This window comes from Phocoena sinus, chromosome 18, assembly GCF_008692025.1.
Source record: "Phocoena sinus isolate mPhoSin1 chromosome 18, mPhoSin1.pri, whole genome shotgun sequence".
NCBI lineage: Eukaryota > Metazoa > Chordata > Mammalia > Artiodactyla > Phocoenidae > Phocoena > Phocoena sinus.
Window position 1 is genome coordinate 76,232,326 of NC_045780.1, and position 22,852 is coordinate 76,255,177.

The 22,852-nt window shown below is 40.0% G+C and overlaps 1 protein-coding gene across 1 annotated transcript in view; it reads left to right on the forward strand.

Moving 5' to 3' along the window:
• The window catches only part of MYO16 (myosin XVI), a 411,612-nt gene that overhangs the window by 69,718 nt on the left and 319,042 nt on the right, over nt 1–22,852 (forward strand). Inside the window, 1 exon segment of the mRNA XM_032611435.1 lies at nt 20,357–20,465. Within this exon segment, the coding sequence (XP_032467326.1) occupies nt 20,357–20,465 (109 nt within the window).

The window sequence follows — 22,852 nt, forward strand, 5'->3', positions numbered from 1 at the left end:
GTCTAAAGCCAAGTTTGTCAAGAAAGGAAATGGGGCAAACGTCCAATTTTTAACCCAAGGTTATATTTTTGGGACTAATCGGAGTAAGAATTTGAAGGAAGCTACTCTGGCTCCTGAGCCCTGTTAGTGACCATTGAACATAAGAGGGTTTTTTTTTTTCTTTTTTTCAGCTTTATTGAGGTGTAATTGATAAATAAAACTGTATATATTTTACAACGTGATGATTTGGTATATTTTGTTAAATGATTACAGCAATCAGGTAAATTAACACCTCCATCACCTCACAGAGTTAATATTAATTTTTTTTGTAGTGAGAATGCTTAAGATCTACTCTCTTAGCAAAATTCAGGTGTATAATACAATATTATGAACTGTAGTCACCATGCTGTACATTAGATCCCTGGAACTCACCCGTCTTATAAGTCGAAGTTGGTACCCTTTCAGCAGCATCTCCCATCTTCCCCGCCCTCCAGCCCCTGGTAGCCACCATTCTGCCTTCTGTTTCTATCAGTCCACCTTCTTTTGTTGGTGTTGTTCTTAAGTCGTGTTTTTTTAAACCTATTGCTACCTAAACTTTCCTATCACTAAAATCGACAGTAAAAATTCATCCTATCTGTGGTGAAAATGCTTCTTCCTTATTCACAGTAATTAACACCATAAAAGTAGATTTCAGAAAACAAGCAATAAAGTGTCATTCGAAGAAAGCATGTGGAGGATTTCTGGTTTCAGCTCAGACATGCTCAGATTGCTGTCCTTACAATAAGAAAAAAGTTGAACCAATTGAAAATCAGTAACTTTTCTTGGACCCATCAGAGAGCTGAAGTTTCAGGGAAAATCCTATCAACCTCAAAACCCGGGAGACAGGTGAATCCAGCCAGTCAGAGCTAAGATTTGGTGCTGGATCAGAAGTCGCAGGAGGCATAGTGTTTTTTCTTTTCCTGAAAAAAATTCCACGCCAAGTTTTCGTATAAAAGGTCCCCACAACACTATTTATCACATAGGATGATATCTATTTGTTAGTAGGGTGGACAAACTCTTACAAAGGGTAGACTTAATTTCATGAAGTAGCGATAAAGACAGGAATATTAAAATTCCTGTGGGAACTTTATAGGTGCAAATGTTATAGCCATTCTGAACCAGCAGAAACTGTAAAAGAGATTTCATTAGCCCACTGCTCAGTGACATTTAAGAGAGCGTACGCTGTTAAAGCTTGATCTGAGGTTGAGATTTCCATTTTATTTGAAAAAAAAATGGAATTTTTAGAGGAAAATAATTTTGTAAAGCAGTGTTCAATTTTGGGTTCTAAAATAAATACATCAGTCATTAAATTCATTAAAACACTAAATTACATCAAACAGTGAAATACATCGAAAAGGTTGATATAAGGGGTGTAAGAAATGGGACAGACCGTACACCAATACTGTCAAAAAAAAACAAATAAACAATAAAAGGGGCTTAGCAGCAATGATACATAATCCTGCTTTTTTGGAAGGTTATATGTTTTGTATTAGTTAAATAGTCTTTCTCTTTGGAGTTATTTCTTTTCCAGAATGTCTTTATTGAATCATCCCTTAACCAAAACTATTAGGAGGCTTCTACAAGAGATCTACTCTTTGTAATATCTTTAACTCATATATATAGTCAAGGAAGCAAAATGGATTTTGAAGTAGATCTCAATAAAAAGCAGGATCCTGGAAATTCATTAGCTTCTTAAATTCTAAGACAGTATGGAAACTATCAGTCTGCTACTGTAGCCTGCCTACACTCTAAAATTACATTTCTGAAAATGAGTCCTTTTTGGGCCATCAGAACAAACCTATAAAGTGATAATTCACTGGGAAAGAATCAGGATCTCCATCAACTTGCACAAGGGTAATAAGAGTCACCTCCTTTTAAATTTAGCCACCTGAGTGGTTGCTACAAAATATATTCAAAAAAGAGAAGCTGTATTTTGAGAGCTGCAGAGCTTATGTAGTTGATGAAGTCTGTGTATTGGTGTTACAGGCATCACGTCATCTTCTTGGGCAGTAATTGTATTTATATTATAAATAATCTTAAGTGAAAATATCAACAAGGATTTCTTGTGAAAGTCAACGTGTCCTGTTAGAACTGTGCTGTCACATCCTTCCCTGGTGTAGCATAAAGAAGAAGTAAAGAAAACATCTAAGAACTTTCTTAGGGAAGGAAACAAGTATTTACGAGCTGGACCTAGTCAATCAGAAAGAATAAATTCCTGATAGGTTATTGATGTAAATAGCTCTGGGCATCACTCAACTTTTTATGTAAAAAAGTTTTTATGTCTGATGGAAAGCGGCACTGACACACTGAACACTCTTTTTGAGTGTGGACAAAACTGCTAGTAAAGGCTTTGACCATGGTGGTCACAAACATAGGTATAAATATACCAAGAATTTTAAAGGCTTAAAGTGGAAGAAAGAATTAGAAGGAATGGTTCCTTGGTCTTAGCGTAGGCATAAAGCATCATGGCAACGATTTGAGCGTCAGGACCTCAAGTAGAAGCCCTGACTAGTTCTCTCACTAGTTACGTGACTTCGGTAAATAAGCTCCAAAAAAGTGGGAACTTTTTTCATGGTTCTGACCACAGTTCCTCCTACAGTGGCAGTGGACTGTCACGTAAATTACTTACAAGTTATTTTTGGAGAATGCCTGGACTTTTCAGTTCAGTATTGCTCAATTCTCTCTTTTAACTTTATTTTTGCCAGTTTTATCGTGATTGTCAACATGTATTTCCTTAAGTTACTGAATGAAGTAGCCCATGCTTAATGACACATCAGGGTATTCAGTATCAATACTGGATAAAAATTTAAAATGGTCTGTTCTGTTAAGATAGATTAAGCGTACAGGAATTTAATCAACCACGGCTGTGATTATGGCACAAAACTGAACACTAGATTCACAGTCCCTGTGAAAATGAAGTTTGTCTGGTTTCGAGCATGATTTTTGCTGCTCCCAGGGTTCTCTGATTGCATCTTTTACACAATAGGAATTGTTTCTACAAGAATATGAAAGACCTGCATTTGCACATATCATACATGTTAACTTGACTTTTTGTAACATACTGTTGTCACTTGTCAGCCTTTTCAGAAACTTCCACTGTTGATGATTAAGATTTTTCTTTTCTGACTAATGTCCGACAGAAGAAATACTTACCCTTTAAATACAAAAGCATAAACTGAAAAATGTGTGCTTCATGGCATTTCTATAATTTTACATAAAATTCTTTGAAGAACAGAAAAATACATACATTTTGTACATCTAATAGCAACATGGGTTTATTGAGTTTGGGAAGTACAGACCACTATCTGTGCTCAAGGTCTAAGGAAAACTTTCGTAGGTTTACCCTGTTTGATTATTTATGCTCCCATTTTTTGGTAAATTGTACTCCCTCTTTTCAAGTGTTTTTCATGATAAGTAATATTTTTAACCTATATTTTAATTAAGATAACTTTAAAAATCTAATAATTTACGTTAATATTATAAAGCATTTAATTTGACTTCTGAATGTCTTTTTAGTAAGGTGTTTTCTTTTTCTGATTACATAAATAATTCATGTTTGTTTTACAAGCATTGGAAAATACAGGAAAAAAAGAAGTCACTCATTAGCCCACTGGTCAGAGAAAAATCGGTGGTAACATTTTGATGATGTCCTAGGTGTGTATGTGTTGATGAGTTTTAAGTGCGAATCTGTGGCACGTGGCCAGATTGTCATGTGGAAATGATCTCCCTTTATGGACAGGAGAGAAAGAATTGGAGGGCCCTAGTGGATCCTGTTAGCGATGTGAGGTTATTGTTGTAGCTTAGGTCAGGGGAGGTGGAAGCTTCAGCTGGAGTGATGATGGCCGTGAGCAATGGAACACGTCTGGCAGATGGTCATGAAACAGACAGATAATATGATCCTGTTTTACAGAAAATAATATATTCATATGATCACTTATATATATATGGGTATTTGTACTTATAACTGTATATAGATAAACTGTAGGTATTTTTATAAAACCAGTATCATCATATTTGTATTATTTTGCAATCCAATAAATATATGTGATGGTGTAATATGACAACTTGCAAGGGTATACTAAAATTTATATAGCCCTTTGCTTATTTATGCTTTAAATTACAAGGAGAATATTAAAATAGGATACCCTAACAGGTGCCTTAGAGACTCTTGGAAATTTCTGAAACAGTGATTACTATACATATAAGAATAAAATTAACTTCTAATATTAACTTCAAAGGTTCCTAGAAACTTGTAATTTAAAAAGTGAGTTCTACCTATTGGGAAAAAATTGTGTATTTTAACGTGGCCCATTAAATAAAAGGATTTTAATGTGATTAGTGCCAAGACAATTCTGAGAGAAATGTGTAACATTAAACCAATATCAATTAAGTGCCTACTCACTTCCAACCACATTATATCTGTGATACATTCAGCGTGAGAGCAGTGCTTTGAAATTTCAATCTTTGTTTACAGAATACCTCATTCCTAATGCAGGAAAATAATTTATACTAGGAGTCTCCAACACATTACTGATGGTTGGAAGGTGTAAATAGGTCAGACATATCTGTCATCTAAGATGGTAACGTCATACTTGGGGTTGATTTCATGATAAAATTAAAGTGTAATTATTTCAGTATTCAACTTAGTGCTACTTTCATAGGCACTGCACCCTCAGAACACACACAGATATTTAATACAAGGGAAATGCCACATCCCCGAGTCCTGCTAGTATAGCCATGCTTTGATGCCTGGACCTTGCATTCAAATTGTATTTTCCTCAATTTTCATTCCCTGGAGGTTGCCGACCGGTGTCCCACGCACATTTGTCCTAGCTGTGTGTCCTCCAGGTAGAGCTTGTTTGTAAGTTTATATTTTCCCACCGATGACTTGTAGTGAACCACTTCTGTGGGAGATCCTTGTTATCAGGACCGCTTAGCTCTGAGGCTGTTTGGTTTTCCTTCAGTCCGTTCCGCTAAGGAGAAGAGGAGGGGATCAACTCGTTGCCCTGTGTGCGAGCAAATGCAGAAATAGCGGTCTTTGCATCCATCATCAGAGCTCACTCCTTCATCCTGAGATTCCATTAGGGGAGCAGGTCCCCGCCATCTCACTCGCTGTCAGACGTGGGCGACTGCTCTTCTTTATTCAGTTCAGAACTTGTCCCAGGGAGCCGAGTGTGATCTCTGTTACTAGATAAAGCTGCACAAAATCAGAAACTTGTTCATATTTAAATTTAAAGAAACACTGAATCTTTAAACCACATTTGGAAAGTACTTTATTATGTCACTGTAGTGTAAACTGCTCACTTCTTTGGGGGCAACTCGGAAATATCAGACCAAGAACACTGTATATTACTGAGTGATGCTTTAGTGTAATATCTTTGTCTCCATTTGTGATTCTTGACACCCTTATTTCTTTTTCAATATTTTATCTATTACCACAGCAAGATTTGGGTACTTTAATATTAATAGAAATAGGATGTTAGGTCATTTATACTTTAGATATTTTATCATTTTCAATGAAGATATTATGAGATCCATATTTTTAAAATAAGTTAATTTAGAAATCTCCAGCCAGGACTTGCCAAATGAAAATCACTCTTTGACAGATTTTGTAGGCTATACTCTCTTAATGATTATAGTCTGTGGGAAAAAAATAGTAACATCTAAGCCTTCTGAAGATTTTTACTTTGAGAACTGTATAACTTGCAGATATTTTAACGGAATTTCAGAATTCTGTGTTAAAGTGTGAATAGTTAATTGCATTTATGTAGATGAAGCAGGGATTACTGTTTCATAAAATGCACACATTATGCCCTTGTTTTTATTACTATTCTGTACTTTTGATATTTGTTTGGTAGGCACATGTTGCTATGGACTCTTTGTCAAATCACTGGCAAGTTAAGACCCAGGAGAAATGCAGCAATCTATATATGTATTACCTGGAAACTGAGAAAATGAAGAAGATCATATGAAAGAAATGATGTGGAAAAGTGTCATAAGGCTAAGATATATATTTGAATTTAATTCAGTTTGACTGCCTTAGGAATTAGAATACACAAGGAAACTTAGTTTGGGAACAATTTGATAGACAAAAGTGCTTATTCCCCTTTCAGTAATAATAGAAGACTTTTAGTAAACACTTAGGGTTAAAACTTTAAAGACTGTAAGTCAGGTGGAAATGTATACATGAATAAACAATATATCTAGTAAAAGGTAAGATGATGGTTCTTTTTGGCCTGAGAAAGTAAATTTTAAAAAAAGCCAAGGCAAAATGGTGCTGTAGAAAACCCAGTTACCATTAGGGATTTTCTGTCAGCCAAGGAGAAGTGGAAGTGGAATAAATCTGTAAGTTAAATTTCTAGATATAACAGAAGCAAGAGAGACATTGATAGTCGTATCTATATGACTATAAGGTCGGTAGCAGCAATCAGATGACTTTGCAGGGAAACACAAGACAAAACGGCTGTAACAGCTGTGAGATTGTCCAACATATAGCTCTCCTGTTGTGGGGCTGCTAGAAATACGTCCAGCCTAACGTGCTCTTTTCCCTGCCTACAGCTGGTTTTCAGAATCAGCAACTATCAGTTCTAGGATTGCTTCCTTAATTCTGATACTCACCTGTCCTGCTGCCCCCATTCAATGGCGACACAGTCATCTCCTGCTCCCATTCTTAAATACGTAAAACAGTAAATGAAAGGGGGTATCATAGAAAAGGGTTTCATGCATCTTCAGTCCAGGTGCATCCCAATGAGATCTTTCCGGATTGTGCCTGGTACTTCATTGTCTGGCTCAGCGGTGCCCAAAATATTAGGACAGGTTAGTCCCCATCTCAGCAGGACCCTTCCCAACATACAGAGGCTTCCCAGTGCTGTGATGGATTTTGAAGTTCCAAGTAGAGTATGCAAGGCTCCCCAAACACATTTGGCTGTGGAAACCCCAGAAAAACATTCTTACAAGTGTAGTGCAGATAAAAGCTGATGAAACTTATCAGTGAAGCTGGGGACAGGCGAAAGAGCCCCTGCTTTGTGGGGAGTCAACTCTACCACAATCCAATGTCACCTTCTCTGTTACCAGAGATGAACATGTAGTGAGAATACATAAGGATAGAATGTTTGAGAGTTTCAATCTGAGGTTAGGGATAATTAATTGGAGAGTCACCAATAATGAGAAAATCTCAACAAAACATTTTAAGAGGCATCCACTTCCGTCTCATCCCGAAGTGAGGATGACACCTGATCATAATGGTATTATTCCTTGAGTTTACAGAGCCAGTAAAGTTTCAGGGCTGGGGTTCACCGGGGGTTTGTCTGTTTCCGTGTCTGTCCTTGTCTCTGCCGTCTCTCTGGATCTACCGTCTTCTTTGTGCTGGTTGGTGCTGATGGGGATTATATTGTGAATATTTACTCTTCAAGTCACCTGTAAACACCTTGAAGTTAGCTTCTTTGCCTTATACTTTTTATCTCACTTCTACATCCTCATCTGAGAACTGCAGACACTAAAATGCAAAAGGAGACCTCAAAAACATAGAATTATGGGCTTTTAGAGTTTGGCAGGGATCTTGTCCCATGATCTCATATAAAGAGCTACTTGAACCGTCCCTGGTATGGCAGTGGTCAGGGGCCGGGTTTGGAGAGGAACCCATCTCTTCACCTGGCAGAACACCATCGTTAGATCTGCTCTGCAGTGGTCTTTGAATCCTGAGGGATTTAATGTTTTCCCATGACGGTCAAATTTACCTGCTTTTCATAGATCCTATTCTCTGAATTAATATAAATTCCAATGACTACTTTAGAAAAAGAGATCGGTCCTCAATAAGTTGTAAGCCGCACATTTTCCTCTCAAACTCAGGATAATAATGGAAACACTGTTTTCAAACGATCTCTGGTTAACTTACTATGAGAATCAATTCCTTCCTTCCTTCCTTCCTTTAACATATTCTTTACTTGAGGGTCTGCTGTGTGCCAGGTGCTGGGCTTGCTCCTGAGAATAGTAGGGAAAGTACAAAATGAGATTAAACACGAATTCATTACTTAGTGTATAATTATTAATATGTTTACATAAATATTTTTATGCATGTCATGCATCAAATCTTAGCTTTCAGTGAGTCCTGTGAGGAGCTAGTAAAGGGCACTCTGGAAACTCAAGTATGGAGTGTCTGATCTGGTCTAAGACCTGGGCAGCAGTGGGGTAGACAGAAGGGGCATCTAATTGGAGGCACTGCCTTTGGGAGAACATTTCATAAATCCCAGGTCAGGGATTGCGGGTTGAGGGTGGGAGCCACGAGGACGAAGGAAATAGTGATGTTATATTTTGAATTGAAATCAATAGTAATGTTGATTTTTCAAAGGTAGGCATTAAAGAAGGGAGGGAATATTAGAATGAACCCAAGCTTTCTGATTTGGGGAAATTGGGAGGGAGGGTGCAATTACAAAGCAAGCAAACACCAGCGGAAAAATCTTTCTACGTAGGGACCATGCATGCCTTTTTGAATATATGAAGCTCAGGACCCACGGAAAGCATCCACCTGGAGGAATCTAGGAGGCAGTTGGTTCTGGAACTCAGGAGAGAGAGAAAAGTCTTATCTGCATGCACAGGGTAACAGAAGCCCTTGAGTAATCAGATCAACCCATGAAAATGTGAAGTCCGAAAAAAAGAACATTTGAAAAAGGGTCCAAAGAAAGCGAATTAAAAGATTCGGAGAGAAACAGGAGGCTGCAAAGAAGACTGAGAAAGGGAAGCCAGATTTAGACGGCGAACCAGAAGCTTGCACTGTCGTGAAAGTCAAGGGGAAAAATGCCTTGAGAGCTTCCCTATGGCGTTGGGGGGACTATACTAATTACAGGGGAAGCTAGTCATTCAAACATGGAGAAGCAAACCTAAGAAATTTGCAAACTGCATCCCTAGATCGAATGTAAAAACATAGTAAACCTTATGTGGTTTCCCTTGTGTACATACCTAAATATTACAGTGTGGAACATGAAAACTGTAATAGAATATTCTAGACTAAAGAAAGAAAAAGAGAGGTGCTGACATCATAAGGCACTGGAGATAAACACCACGCACGAAGGCCAGCAGCACAAAATTAAGGGACAGAAAGTATGAAAGGTCTATATTTTCAGCTTATTGGTAAACAGACCCGAAAACTATATGTTCTCAGAGCAGGTATAAAGTATTCAGATTAGTGAAACAGACTTTTTAAAAAGCAGAGTAAACATCAGACTGGTATTGGAGAATGATTCTGTAAAGGATGAATGAGGTGGGAGGGTCCTGGCTCTTTCATATAAGGTCTTAGTCAATAAGTATTTACTAAGTTTTGTGTGGTCCCCAAAAAACCTCCTGTAGGAAGAAATGAGAGGCTTAGTAGGAAACGTGATATTTGCACGGGCCTTGAGATGATACTGAACTTACCCGAACCATACCGGGCTCTTTACTAACGCTAGAACCCATGATTTCTTTTCTTAGCTTCTTTCTCAGAAATGCATATTCAACAGGCTTGCTCACGAAATTGTATCTTTTAATTGGATGGCTGACCTTTATATTCAGGCCATTAATTGATTCAGATGTTACTTGCGCCAATTGATTCAGATGTTACTTGCGCCAGGTCACTGGATAATCGTTAATTTGTCTCAAGTGTTACTCCTCACCTTGGAATTTAGTAGATTTGAAACTTGCCAGGGCCCCAAGAGAATGCTCGTGTGTTTTCATCTTGTTTCATAGTTTTGTTCATTGTTTAGTTTGAAACACAGTTTTCTCAACATAAATATCACACGTTTATTGTAGAAAATTGAAGGACACCCACAGATGTATCGAAATTTAATATCACTAACAATTCCATCACATAGAATATATTTTGATGTATTTTTAAATCAGTCTCTCTCCCCTCTCCCTCTTCCCTACACGTGTGTGTGGGATCTTCCAGGACCGGGGCACGAACCCGTGTCCCCTGCATCGGCAGGCGGACTCAACCACTGCGCCACCAGGGAAGTGCTCATCACATATTTTTCTGCAGGCCATTCTGTTTATTTTTCACTTGAGATTTTTACCTGTCATGCGTACCCATGTTTTTAAAAGCCACATAGTTTTACAAGGCTTGTTGGAAGCTGTGTAAAACTCAGCCGTTCCCTTCACCTCTACCCTTCGAATTTTTCTTCCCAAATACAACCACCTTCAACTCTTTTAGATGGTTCCTCTGACTTTTATATGTATTTCGTGTTAAATAACTATGTTAATATTGCTACACCTTGATTTTTCATATTCAGCCTAGAAGACAGGGATTCAGCTATTGTTTGACACTCCCAGCCCCCGCTGGATACACCCATTCTGCCCATGTGCCCGTCTTCCCCTTTTCATCACCGCAAACTTCTGTCAGGTTAGTATTAGAGGTTTCTTTAGCGTGAACGTAAATGCCATTCACACCCCAGTCCCTTGGAATTCTACAATTACCTTTTCTTTCTTACAGGTTTTCTTTTCTTGGCGTGGTTTGTTACTTAGCATGGCAGCCATGCTACACATAAATATTTATGTGCTCCCAAAGTAATAATTACTGACCTCAGGATGTTTGCAGAGGGAGCTGTAAAAATTAATACAGGTTTTTAATTTTTTATTACCATAAAAAGTTGCAATCATTAAAATATCAAAGCACACTTTCATCGTAATTAGCGCTGAATGCATAGTTCCTTAATGAATAAATGGATTCCCCAGCAGTATCACCTCCTATGTTATCTGCCCAAAAATCTAGAATCCAAAGGAAAATTACGTGCTCCTAGTTTTCTGTCACTGCTTAAACAATGGAAACTGGTGGGAAAGTCTCTGCTTGGGACCAGAGATGCATGAAATTTCTGCTTCGGTTCACTAAGTTTTCATGATCTCAGGCAGGTAGCAGCTCAGCAGTCCTCTGGTTGGTCTGATTCAGGTAACAGGAGGGACAGGAAGGCCTGTGCCCAGACAACGAGTCCTTCCTTCTCAGCCCTTTTCACTGGTGGCTGTCAGGGCTAATTCACTCTGTTACAGGTTTCTGCTGGTACACGCCGTACCTGACAGCATCCCTCTGACTGCTGCAGGGATTTCAACTCTGATGTCTCAGCTGAGGTTTGGGGAGAGATTGCAATTCAACGGCTTGGGGTAGCCAGGTTTATGTGTTTCTTCACCAGTTCCTTTTGGTGGCTTGAGTATTCAGAATAAAATAGCATTCTTGCCAACTGTCTATTTCAAGAATAATAAAGAGTATACAATGATGCAGAGTAGAGAGGGCAGGTACTGCACAGAAATGTGAGCATTTGTCATCTCTGACGGCATCTGCTTGCCCTTTTGGGTGATTATCTACCATCCTTTTTCTTCATGATTTTAGGTTTCAATTTTGGGGGACTCTTTGGGTTTGCTTGTTTTTTTTTTTTTTTTTTTTTTTACTTCAAACAGAAAGTCACAAAAATTATACTCATCCTCATCAGTTCACTCAGTCTCATGTAATTAATTTTTTTTTCATCTTGATCTTTTGTTGGCACTTTTATGAATTCATCAGTTTTTCCATTAGAGTTCTGAAAATGCTTATTCATGCAGTTCAGCAGTATGGTCAGTTACCAGAAACCTGTACTTGTCAGAGTCTTTTCCATGAATTCCTTGAAGAGCCCGTGAGCCACAACTACTGAGCCCACAAGCCACAACTACTGAGCCTGCACGCCACAGCTACTAAAGCCCACGCACCTAGAGCCCGTGCTCCGCAACAAGAGAAGCCAGTACAGTGAGAGGCCGACACACTGCAACAAAGAGTAGCCCCCGCTCGCCGCAACTAGAGAAAGCCCGCGCGCAGCAACGAAGACCCAACACAGCCAAAAATAAATTCAAAAAAAAAAAAAAAAAAAAGTAAGCGGGGTGCAAGAGAGAAATCCAACCAAGCCAAACCTGCCATCTTTAATATTTCAAAGAGCTCTGGGCTGTACGGTCCTATGTCTAAGCAATTTTTTCATTCTGTCCCATTTTCTGGATTTTAATTCTTAAACCTAGCTAAAAACTGTGCTTGCCGAGAAGGATGGGTGATCTAATGGTTGTCTTTGCAAATAACATATATAATAAGATATTCTTTCTCTTCCAATTAATTATTAGGGTAGCTACCATTTGTTGAGTGCCTAGCCCTGGGCTGGGTACCGCATAGGCTTATACTGAAGATAACGCTTCTACACATTATAGACTAAGAGTTGGCTCCACTTTGCAAACTGAAAGGCAGAACTGGGTGGTTTGCCCTTGGTCACAAAACCAGTGAGCCGAAACCCGGCACTCAGAGCCAGCCTTCCCTGAGGCCAAGCCAGATTCCCCCCATTTCTCCCGTTTTCCGCCACCTCTAACCCACACCTCCCCATCCTTTGTGTTCCTGTGTTGCAGCTCCCTGTGTTCTAACGTTCCATTTTCCAATAGTTTCACCAAACTTTTTACCTTAATTAATGCAAAATAGTGGACAATACAGACGTACAAATTTACAGACTTCTTCTGTGTAAGAAACCCCATTTAGGTTTCTTGTTTTTATCTAAATATTTCCCTTTCTTTTGAGTGTGCATTGCTTGTAGGATAGAAAGTTTTCTTATTTAATATGAGACTCCATGAATAGTTCAGCAGTGAATATTATTGCATTTCCCAAACACAGGGTATTTTTGATCAAATGAATTGGAAAAATGTGGGGACAATCTTTAACTGGTTTCTTGGAGGCGATAAGCTAAATGTACCCCCAAATTTTATAGGGTATGGATTATAGTACAAAGTATTTTACAATATAGTTTGCAGTCAAATTTAAATCAAACAATTTATGTAATGTGTCAGATGATTATATTTGCGAAAAACATAATGAAAATCAAATTAAGTTTTATTAGCCCTTTACGGTTTATTATGTCTGAATATGTAACTATGCCAATAGATTGGTTTTTACAATTTTTGCTCTTTCTTCCGTAGAGTTTGTGCTAAAATATTATAAGCACTTTAAAATATTAACAAATATACAGTCTCAATTTTTAAATAGCCGAAGCACTTGAATAGATTATTTAGAAAGGGGATACAGTAGCCATGAACATGTTAAGAAATAGCTTTTCCTAGAATTAAAACTGCGAATTTTAAAAAGCTACAATTTTACAATATATACCTATATCACATCATCACGTTGTACATCTTAAAATTACACAGTGTTCTATGCCAATTATATCTTAATAAAGCTGGAAAAAAAGAAAATAAATGCAAATAATGGAGCTCAAATTTTAAACAAGATTTTGAGAGCTTGTATTCTTCTGTGTTTGACATTCTATATTTTATTCTTTTCCAAGGGTCTGCAAACTAGGTAGGCCCCATGAGACAAATCCAGCCCACTCTCTGTTTTGATGGCCTGTAAGCTAACATTTCCATTTTTTTTTTTTTTTTTATTTGGCGGTACGCGGGCCTCTCACTGTTGTGGCCTCTCCCGTTGCAGAGCACAGGCTCCGGACGCACAGGCTCAGCGGCCATGACTCACGGGCCCAGCCGCTCCGCGGCATGGGATCTTCCCAGACCGGGGCATGAACCTGCGTCCCCTGCATCGGCAGGCGGACTCTCAACCACTGCACCACCAGGGAAGCCCTAACATTTCCATTTTTAAATGGTGGAAAATATCAAAAGAAGAAGAGGGACTTCCCTAACAGTCCAGTGGGTAAGACTCCACGCTTCCACTGCAGGGGCCACTGGTTCGCTCCCTGGTCAGGGAACTAAGATCCCATGTGCCGTGCAGTGTGGCCAAAAAATAAAATAAAATAAAGTTTATTAAAAAAAAAAAAAGAAGGATATTTTGTGATCTGTGAAAATTATGTGAAATTCAAATTTCAGTGTCCAAAATAAAAGTTTGATAAGAACACAAAACAAAATGAAAGTTCTAACATTTCAAATTGTCAGTGATAAAATAAAAATAAAAGAATATATAAGTAGAAAAAAAATATATAAATACATAATTTAACAGTTTTAATAATTCATTCATTTATTTACTAATAATCGTTTTCTGAGCACATAGAGCCTGTATTAGATCCCGGAGATATAGAAATATCAAAGTATTTTCTCTCATGGAGCTTGAAATCTAGTGTGGGATATTGTCAATAAGTACATATGTGTGTGCTTAAGACATCGGATCATAATCATCACTGTGAGAAAATTAGAACAGAGTAAGGTGATGAGAAGTGATGAAGTATTGGGGGATGGGGACTTTTAAACAGCGATTCGATGAAGAAGCTGTAAAGGAACAGCCATCTCAAGATGCCCAAGGGAGAAAGTGTTCCAGGCAGCTGGACCAGCAGGTGAAGTCAGTGGGAGCCGGGCATTACGTGAGGGACAGGAAGGAGGCCTGTGGGGCTGGAGGACAGTGAGCCAGAGGCCGGTGGAAATAATGGGTTGGAGGGACGATGGGGTCCAGACGACGTGGCACTTGGAAGATGTGAGGGAGATTAGAGACACTCTCTGGTCTCACAATACAATTCCCAGTGTCCTTAAAACAAAAGCTTACAGGATGCCAATAGCATGTTCTCTGTCCTAAAATAATTGCGTGTGTGTTATATATTAGTTTGGGATAACCTTTACCTTAGCACAGGAGTACAAAATTTCCTGTTCAAAGAAGAGAAACTCCTGGGATAAACAAGAATATAAAAAAGAATGTATAACTGAGTCACTTTGCTGTACAGCAGAAGTTAACACAACATTGTAAATCCACCCTACTTCAATTAAAAAAAGAAGAGAAACTCTGCAATTCAAAAGCACCAAATGCCCACTCACACTTTTCTATTTTCCCTATCATGTTTGATGCCAGCATTCTTATATTTAAATGGAATATTTTGTGGCAAGGTGTTTGCAGACTGTAAATATTTGATTCCTCATCAGTGATTCTCCCAAACTTTGACCTTTCCAATACTCCAGTATTTCCAATAGTTTTAGCATCCCCGGTGACTCTCATCTGAATTGTTACTCTAATGAATGCTAAATTCTAACCTTATCATTCCTGCTACATGTACCAGTTGGTATTCTATCACAAGGAAGAGCTTTCTTCTCCCCTGTAGTCAGGGATTCATTTCGTTACTGATATCAGTATGAACCCGTGGGTTCTCAGCCGCAACTTGACAGTCTAAAAACATCACTCAACCAAGTGATCAAAGTTATCTTCATCACCACCGGGTCAAGGAACATCAGGAGTCTTCTGGCACCTTTTTTTTTTTTTTTCCCCCCCAAGCTGCCTATGTCGTTTATTTTAAAAACAAAACTCTTCAAAGACCACATACCACTGGATCAGACACCCTAACCTCCTGAGGTAACAATATTCATGGGAAAGCTAGGATTCAAACACAGGTTGTGGTCCAAAGTCAATATACTTTCTACTACATGCTCTTCTCACCTTTACATCATAGTTACACCACTTGCCCTGATCCTGGTGTGCGAATTTTTCCCATGGTTGTCACTCATTCCAGGACGAGGGAGAAAGCCCTCTCCGTCTTCATCTTCCAGTCAGATCACCAATGTAATGTCCCTTACATCTTACTAAGAATAAAACCTCATTTAAACTAATTATAGGGAAGAATTGACTAACAGGTGTAAAATCCAACTTCCAGAAGCAGATTATGTATGTAACTTATGGTAACATAGTCTGTTAGGAACCCTTTGGAAGAAAAAGGCACTGTTCCCTTTTTGTAAAAATGTTTTAGTCTTACGTGGCAGAAAAGACTTTGCAAATGTGATTAAGGATTTTGAGGTGGGAGAGAGATCTGGGTGGGCCTTAAATGAAAAGGCACCACGGGAAGAACACAGTATCCCCTCTGTGGTTGCCTGCCAAAAATCTCATTGGAAGGACCTATGAGAGAAGGTCTTAAAGAAGAAGACAGAAGAACTGTTTCAAGTGGAAGAAGGCTAAAGGGAAAGGAAAAGAAAATGCCCCAGGTAACCCCTCATTCTGTCCTGAGCCACGGGGTGATAGCGATCAAGGATGTCATTGAAAAAATTAATGAAACTTGGATGTGGACTGTGCTTTATATAATGGAATTTAGTGATGCCAGACTTTCTGATTTTGATAACACTTACGCAAAAGAATATCCTTATTTTCATGATGTACATACTAAAATATTTAGGGGTGAAGGGACGTGGTGCCTGTGACTCACTTTTACAAGATTCAGGAAAAATAAAAGAGACAGAGAAAGCAAAAATAGGGGAAAAGTGTAAATAATTGGTGAAGTTGGGTAAAGGGTTTCCTAGCGTTGCCGTTATGCAGTTCTACACACTGGATGGTTTCAAGCAACTTGTTGCCTCACAGTTCTGTAGGCCAGGAGTCCAAAGGCGAGGTGTCGGCAGGGTTGTGCTCCCTCTGAAACTTATGGGAAAGCATCCTTCTGTGTCTCTTTGAGCTCCTGGTGGTCTCAGGTACTCAATGGCTTGTGGCAGTGTCCCTGCGATCTCTGCCTCGATCCTCACGTGGCTGTCTCATCCTCTGTGTCTGTGTCCCCAATAACCCTCTTTTTGTAAGGACACCTGTCATTTACTTTACTCCAGAATGACTGCATCTTAGCTATTCTCATCAGCAGTGGTCCTATTTCCAAATAGGTTCACATTCACAGGTACCAGGGGTTAGGGCTTCAACATTGCTTTTTGGGGGGATGTAATTCAACCCATAACAGATATATAGGACTTCTTTGTACTATTCTTGCAACTTGGAGTAAACTTGAAGTTATATCAAAATAAAAAGTTACTAAAATTATTTGCATATAAAAAGTGGTATTTGTGTGTATAGTGTTAGGTAGTGTTCTAATTTCATTCTTTTACATGTAGCTGTCCAGTTTTCCCAGCACCACTTATTGTAGAGGCTGTCTTTTCTCCATTGTATATTCTTGCCTCTTTTGTCATAAATTAGGTGACCACATGTGCATGGGCCTATCTCTGGGCTTTCTGTCTTGTACCATTGATCTATATTTCTGTTTTTGTGTCAGTACCATACTGTCTTGATTACTATAGCTTTGTAGTATAATTTGAAGTCAGGGAGCCTGATTCCTCCAGTTCCATTTTTCTTTCTCAAGATTGCTTTGGCTGTTCGGGGTCTTTGGTGTTTCCATGCGAATTGTAAAATTTTTGTTCTAATTCTGTGAAAGATGCCATCGGTCGTTTGATAGGGATTGCATTGTGAGAGTAGCAGCGACATATATACACTACCAAATGTAAGATAGTTAGCTAGTGGGAAGTAGGCGCATAGCACAGGGATATCAGCTCGGTGCTTTGTGATGACCTAGAGGGGTGGGATAGGGAGGGTGGGAGGGAGGCTCAAGAGGGAGGGGATATGGGGACATATGTCTGCATATGGCTGATTTACTTTGTTGTACAACAGAAACTAACACAGTATTGTGAAGCAATTACACTCCAATAAAGTTTTATATTAAAAAAGTGGTATTTGCTTATTAAAAGTCCACCAGGTACCTGTCATTAAAATTTCAGTTTTAATGTGCTGGGGAATTATTACTAAATGAAACAATCGGCAAGTTTATTCATTGACATTAAACTGCTACATAAACTAATAAAATGTTTATTTACAGGAAATGTGCATTTATTTGTTCATATGTCATCTGACATGCAGTAAATAAGATTCCTACTTGAGAAGAATGAGGCATTTGAGTTCTATTTCCAATACTCCAGGAACAGAGTGTAGGACAAATTGGAGATGGGGTGGCCTTCCAGCTTGCATAATGAGAAAGGAAATGTATTCAGGGCTCCCGGTAGGAACTATGCAGTCCTCAACTGCAAAAGCATTTGAGGGGTTTGCTTTTGCATAATATAACATTTACTTCCCTGATGAAACCAATCACGACGTGATTTATTTTCCTGAAGCCACAACTGAAGGACTTGCCTTAGTCTTAGTTCCAGAGGGACCCATTAACAACACATTACCTTCTGAGTTAGTCAGACTAAGAGTAATAATCAGCCATGAATCTTATCAATGGGATTTTTATATATGTCTGTACAATTTCAGAATTCTAAGTCAAGAAATACAGCTTTTTCAGGGGATCATGTGGACACATGTTCTGTGGCACGTGAATCAGCTCTTCTAGGGACATCTACTAAGACCAGATAGTTGAGTGGTGGGGGTAGAGCCACTGCAGCTGGGGTGTCTCACCCATGTCCAGTGGCAAGGAAAGAAAGAAAGGGAGGGACGGAGGGGGGAGGGGAGGGAGGGGGAGGGAGGGAGGGACTGATGGAAAGGGGAAAGAAGGGAGAAAAGGTCTCCCACAATTGTCATCCATCTAGAAAGAGTGAAGGCAGGAAACTTAAGTATGCACAGAGTGATTTTGTAATTTCGTGTATATACTCTTAAAAATGAATGTCAGAAAATGTAGTTAAAAATAATTATCACGAAAAACATAATTCTTTGCCTCAATTTTTAGTAATTAGTTTAAGTTCAACGTTTGCTTATTTTTCAGTTTGTTTCAGTCAGTTGTTTTTAGGGCCTAATATGTCCCAGGCACCGTTGGGCATGTGAAGAGGAATGAGATGTGATCTGTGATTAGGGAAGTTCCCGACCCCCCCAGGAAGGTCTCTACAGGAAATAACACCTGGTCATTCAGCCGCACAGACCAGTGGGGGATTAATGGGTTGAAATTGCAATGAATGAACCCAACTAAAACATTCAGCACCGCGTTTCAGTTTCACCCTCTCTTTGAAAGAGCCTCGTTACTCCTGAAAGAATAGAAAATATTCTCCCCCAGTGCCCCCTCTCCCTGGGCATCGCGTTGGATAAGACCCTCTCTGAAACTCTATGCCTTGGCAAAAAAGAGTAACCTGATTATCTCCCACCTCTTAGTATTGAAATCAGCAAGGATGCCCTGTAGTTCTGTGTCTTAATTGATTCTTTAACCAATGAAGCTTGGGTAGATATGCAAAACGTTATTCTCCTGGCTGGAGACTAAAGGAAAGGAATCATTAGCAAAGTCTACTTAAGGCTATTGCCTCAAGTAACTTCTTTTCAAACTCTGAATAACCGAAACAAAATGAAATGCACTTTAAGAAGATAATCTGAAATCTTTAGGACCTTATAATGACCTTTTCCTTAGGTAAGGGAACTCTGAAATATCTAACTTGACCTGTTCAAATAAAGAAGTATCTTCGTATGGTTATAGAAAATATAATGTGGTTCACTCTGGATGGTAAGGTGAGCAGTACAACTTACGTGGAGGGAATATGCTACCACTTTGACCTATTTTTTAATTTTCTTTTTACTATATTACAGCAGTCTTTTGGAAAACCTGTGCAGACTTGCTAAGGTATAGGAAAGCAGTATATAGATCGCACACACACACACACACACACACACACACACACACACACACACACGGCAAAACCCCACATTTTAATATATAAAGCTATTAATGTGATGTTCCTTTTTATGTAAAGTTACGGATTTGGATATTATATGAACCATGTTAACTGTATCCACATTGCAATACAGACTCCAGGAAGAAGAATAGGGTGAAACTTTCATTTGTTTGGCCTGAGTTTAGTGACAGGTTATTGGGAGGAGGCCTACAGGAAATCTTGCCTGATAAATTTTACGGAGCTCATTAAAGAATGTAGAGCAAGGGTGACAATTGATGTGACTACATTTTTAAGAATGAAAGCGCGTCTATCATTGTATTTAGGCTGGGATGCGCAAAGAGTCAAGCGGTGGGCTGAGAGGTGCTTGAGGGAGAGCCCTTTGAAGCTAAAAGGTGTGTGATAGTCGTATGTAATATGTTCCATCCATTAATGTCTACAGATGATGCTTTTTGTTGGAAAACAGTTTTTGGAAAGAGGAAAACCAACCAGAAGCCATTAGCTCAGCCTTTATTAAAACGACTGTCGTGTGAGAACAGCTCTCAAATGAGTTTCTGTGGAGAGCAAGGAGCTTGAAGATTTAACAGGCTAGTTTGGGGAAGATCAAAGTTCATACAGGAGTTCTCCGTTCAGACTCTGAAGGCAGGGCCGCTTCTCTTGTGTTAGGACAGCCAGACATGTCTAGGGCAGCCAGCATAGAGGCGTGCCCGGCTTAGCAGCCAGGGATTGGGTACTCTGGGCTTGGCAAGGGGTGTGGGGAGGAGTGTACTGGCGGCTAGGGTCTTGCCTGTCAAGGGTCAGTTGAACCTTTTTGGACCATGAGAGTTTCTCACAAAGTATCTAATATAATTTGTCTTCAAAAATAATTCCAATTTGCTATGTGATCCTGCCGGCTGTATCTAACGTAAACTTTTCTGGGTCTGTTTCCTCAATAAGATAGAAATGAAAGTTTGGATCTGCTTTCTATGTTGACAGTATATATAATGTTAAATTTGTCCGGTTTCACTTACAGGCTGGAGCTAATGTCCTTCTCCAGGACGTCAATGGAAATATCCCACTGGACTATACCACAGAAGGGACAGAATCGAGCTCCATCCTATTGACCTACCTGGATGAAAATGGTAGGCAGATGCCTTGAAAAACCATAGAAAGATAGAAGAAGAGATAGGGCGGTAGAATTTAAGTGTATATATTTTAGGTGTGCTTACATGATTTCAGACGGACGTCGTTTCCCTCGATTGTGTGAAATGAGGTCTTGTTCCGTGCAGCGTTTCATAGTTGGTTTAGTCAGTGCAGTTTTGCAAGCTGGCGGAAATCTGGAGACCAACCCGTGCAGGGACCTTTTAACAGGCATCCAAAGTCCATAATTAGCCGGACTGGGTTTGTAATTATAATCTGTTCTCCACTGGGAGGGGAAGGGAAGGGAAGCAGCACAAGTGAATTTTGAGTTAATGAGCGTGAGGTTCACGTGAAGTGTGTGCTCTTAGGAGTGTCCTGCCTCCGAAGAATCCCACTCAGGTGAGTGAGGACCAAAGTCAAGGGCAGTTTGCACAGCATCCCAACATCCACTCCTGGGGACACATGGAAACTCAACCCTTGTCAGAAGAAAGCCCCACGGTCATGGTGCCGGCTGAAACGATGAGGCTGGGCCCCCAAATGTATTCGCTGACACAGCCTGAGGGTATAATTTCCCGAGTGAGTTCAGCCTTGGCGAAGTGTGAGGCATTTGGAACCCTGAGCCCCATATGGTGTTAAACTAAAGGAGCGTGCCCCGTCGTTCCTTTTTCTTTCTTTCAGCTCTTCAGGTATAAAGAACACCAAAGAAATTCCAGTTCCTTCAAGTATGATCTTTTGTCAGAGAAAAAGGTCAGCATATTTAAGAGGCACGTCGTGCCTGGGACCCTATCCTTCTTGCCTCTAAGAAAAGCCTGCACATCTGCCTCTCTGCTCTCTGTGCTCTGTACCTGCTCCAGATCACTTGTCTCCAAAGGTTTATTCTCAGGAGGGCTTAGAACAATAATAACTAGTGCTTAGCAGCCGTGGGTTCTTAAAAAATAACTTGTCTCATTAATTCTGAAAGCAAGGTAAGCGATGTCATCTTCATTGGAGAAACTGCGAGCTGTGCCGTGGTTCTGAGGGTCACCAAGTCGTGGCCCCTGGTGACGGGCCGTGGGGAAGAGTCACTCCCTGGTACCCACTCCTACAGGAGGGACGTAGTGCTTTCTCGCGTCTCGTCAGCTGTGACTTCTTGTTCCACTGCTGGGAAGGTTATCATTTGGCTCTTTGCAAAACTTAACTTGGAGTGCGCGATTCTGAATCTGAGTGAGGAACGCGGCTGTCTTATTTATCTGTGCCAGTTCTGTGGGATCGTTTCCTGTTCTCATTGTTCTGAATTTGTAATAGCTACAGTCATGTATCTTTCCCTTTGGCAACTAAAATTAAGTATCTTTCTTTGCAAAAGAATGAACTTTACTTCTTCACCTTTCCAACTCACGGGAGCATTTTGTTTGCTAAGGACGCTGAGTGTTTGTAAGAGCAGTGTTACTATTCCATATAAAGAAAAATAAGTGTATTCCTTTAAGAGGCTGATTTAAAAATGATTAAGGAGGGCTTCCCTGGTGGCACAGTGGTTGAGAGTCCGCCTGCCGTTGCAGGGGACACGGGTTCGTGCCCCGGTCCGGGAAGATCCCACATGCCGCGGAGCGGCTGGGCCCGTGAGCCATGGCCGCTGAGCCTGCGCGTCCGGAGCCTGTGCTCCGCAACGGGAGAGGCCACAACAGTGAGAGGCCCATGTACAGCAAAAAAAAAAAAAGAAAAAAATGATTAAGGAAAAAATTGAGAAGGAGATACTGACTCTGAATGGTTAGGAGAAAATCTGTCACGACGATGGCTGTCACAATCCGTTTGTGAGATACATGTTTGCCGGAACAAATGCGCTTTAACATCTCTTACATTTTTAATTCTGTTTTCCATTTGTCCCTGCTGTTGCACTGGCCTCTGCCTTTCATCTTTCTGCACCTCCTTCACCCCATTCACAGTCTGGTTCCATTTCTGCCCACATCCTTCCTCCTTATCTGGATCAGCTGCCGTAGTTCCAGTAAATACTGTCTAATTCAGTTTATTCTCCGCATCCTCCCCTGTCCCGTTGGTGCGCTTTTAGAGTTATCGGTTGTGACAGCATGGGCTGATACTGTTAGAAATTTCTAATGTTCCAAGATGGGATTTTCATTATTTGGTGCACTGCGTTCTTCTAACTGGGCGGGGGAAAACCTTGAATTCTCACTCTGCATCATCCAGCTTCAAATCGGAGTACTTATCACACTGTCACACGAGGACACATGTGGGAGAAGACAGGCCAGGTAGCGAGCACGCCGATTACATGGAAAATCGCTGGTCACAGGTTCTAACTGTACCGTCACCGCTGGCATACACGGTTCCCCTGGTCACGGCAATTAACCTCAGCTCGCTGCCTGAGCTTCCTGGGCCGGAAAACAAGACAGCAAAGAGT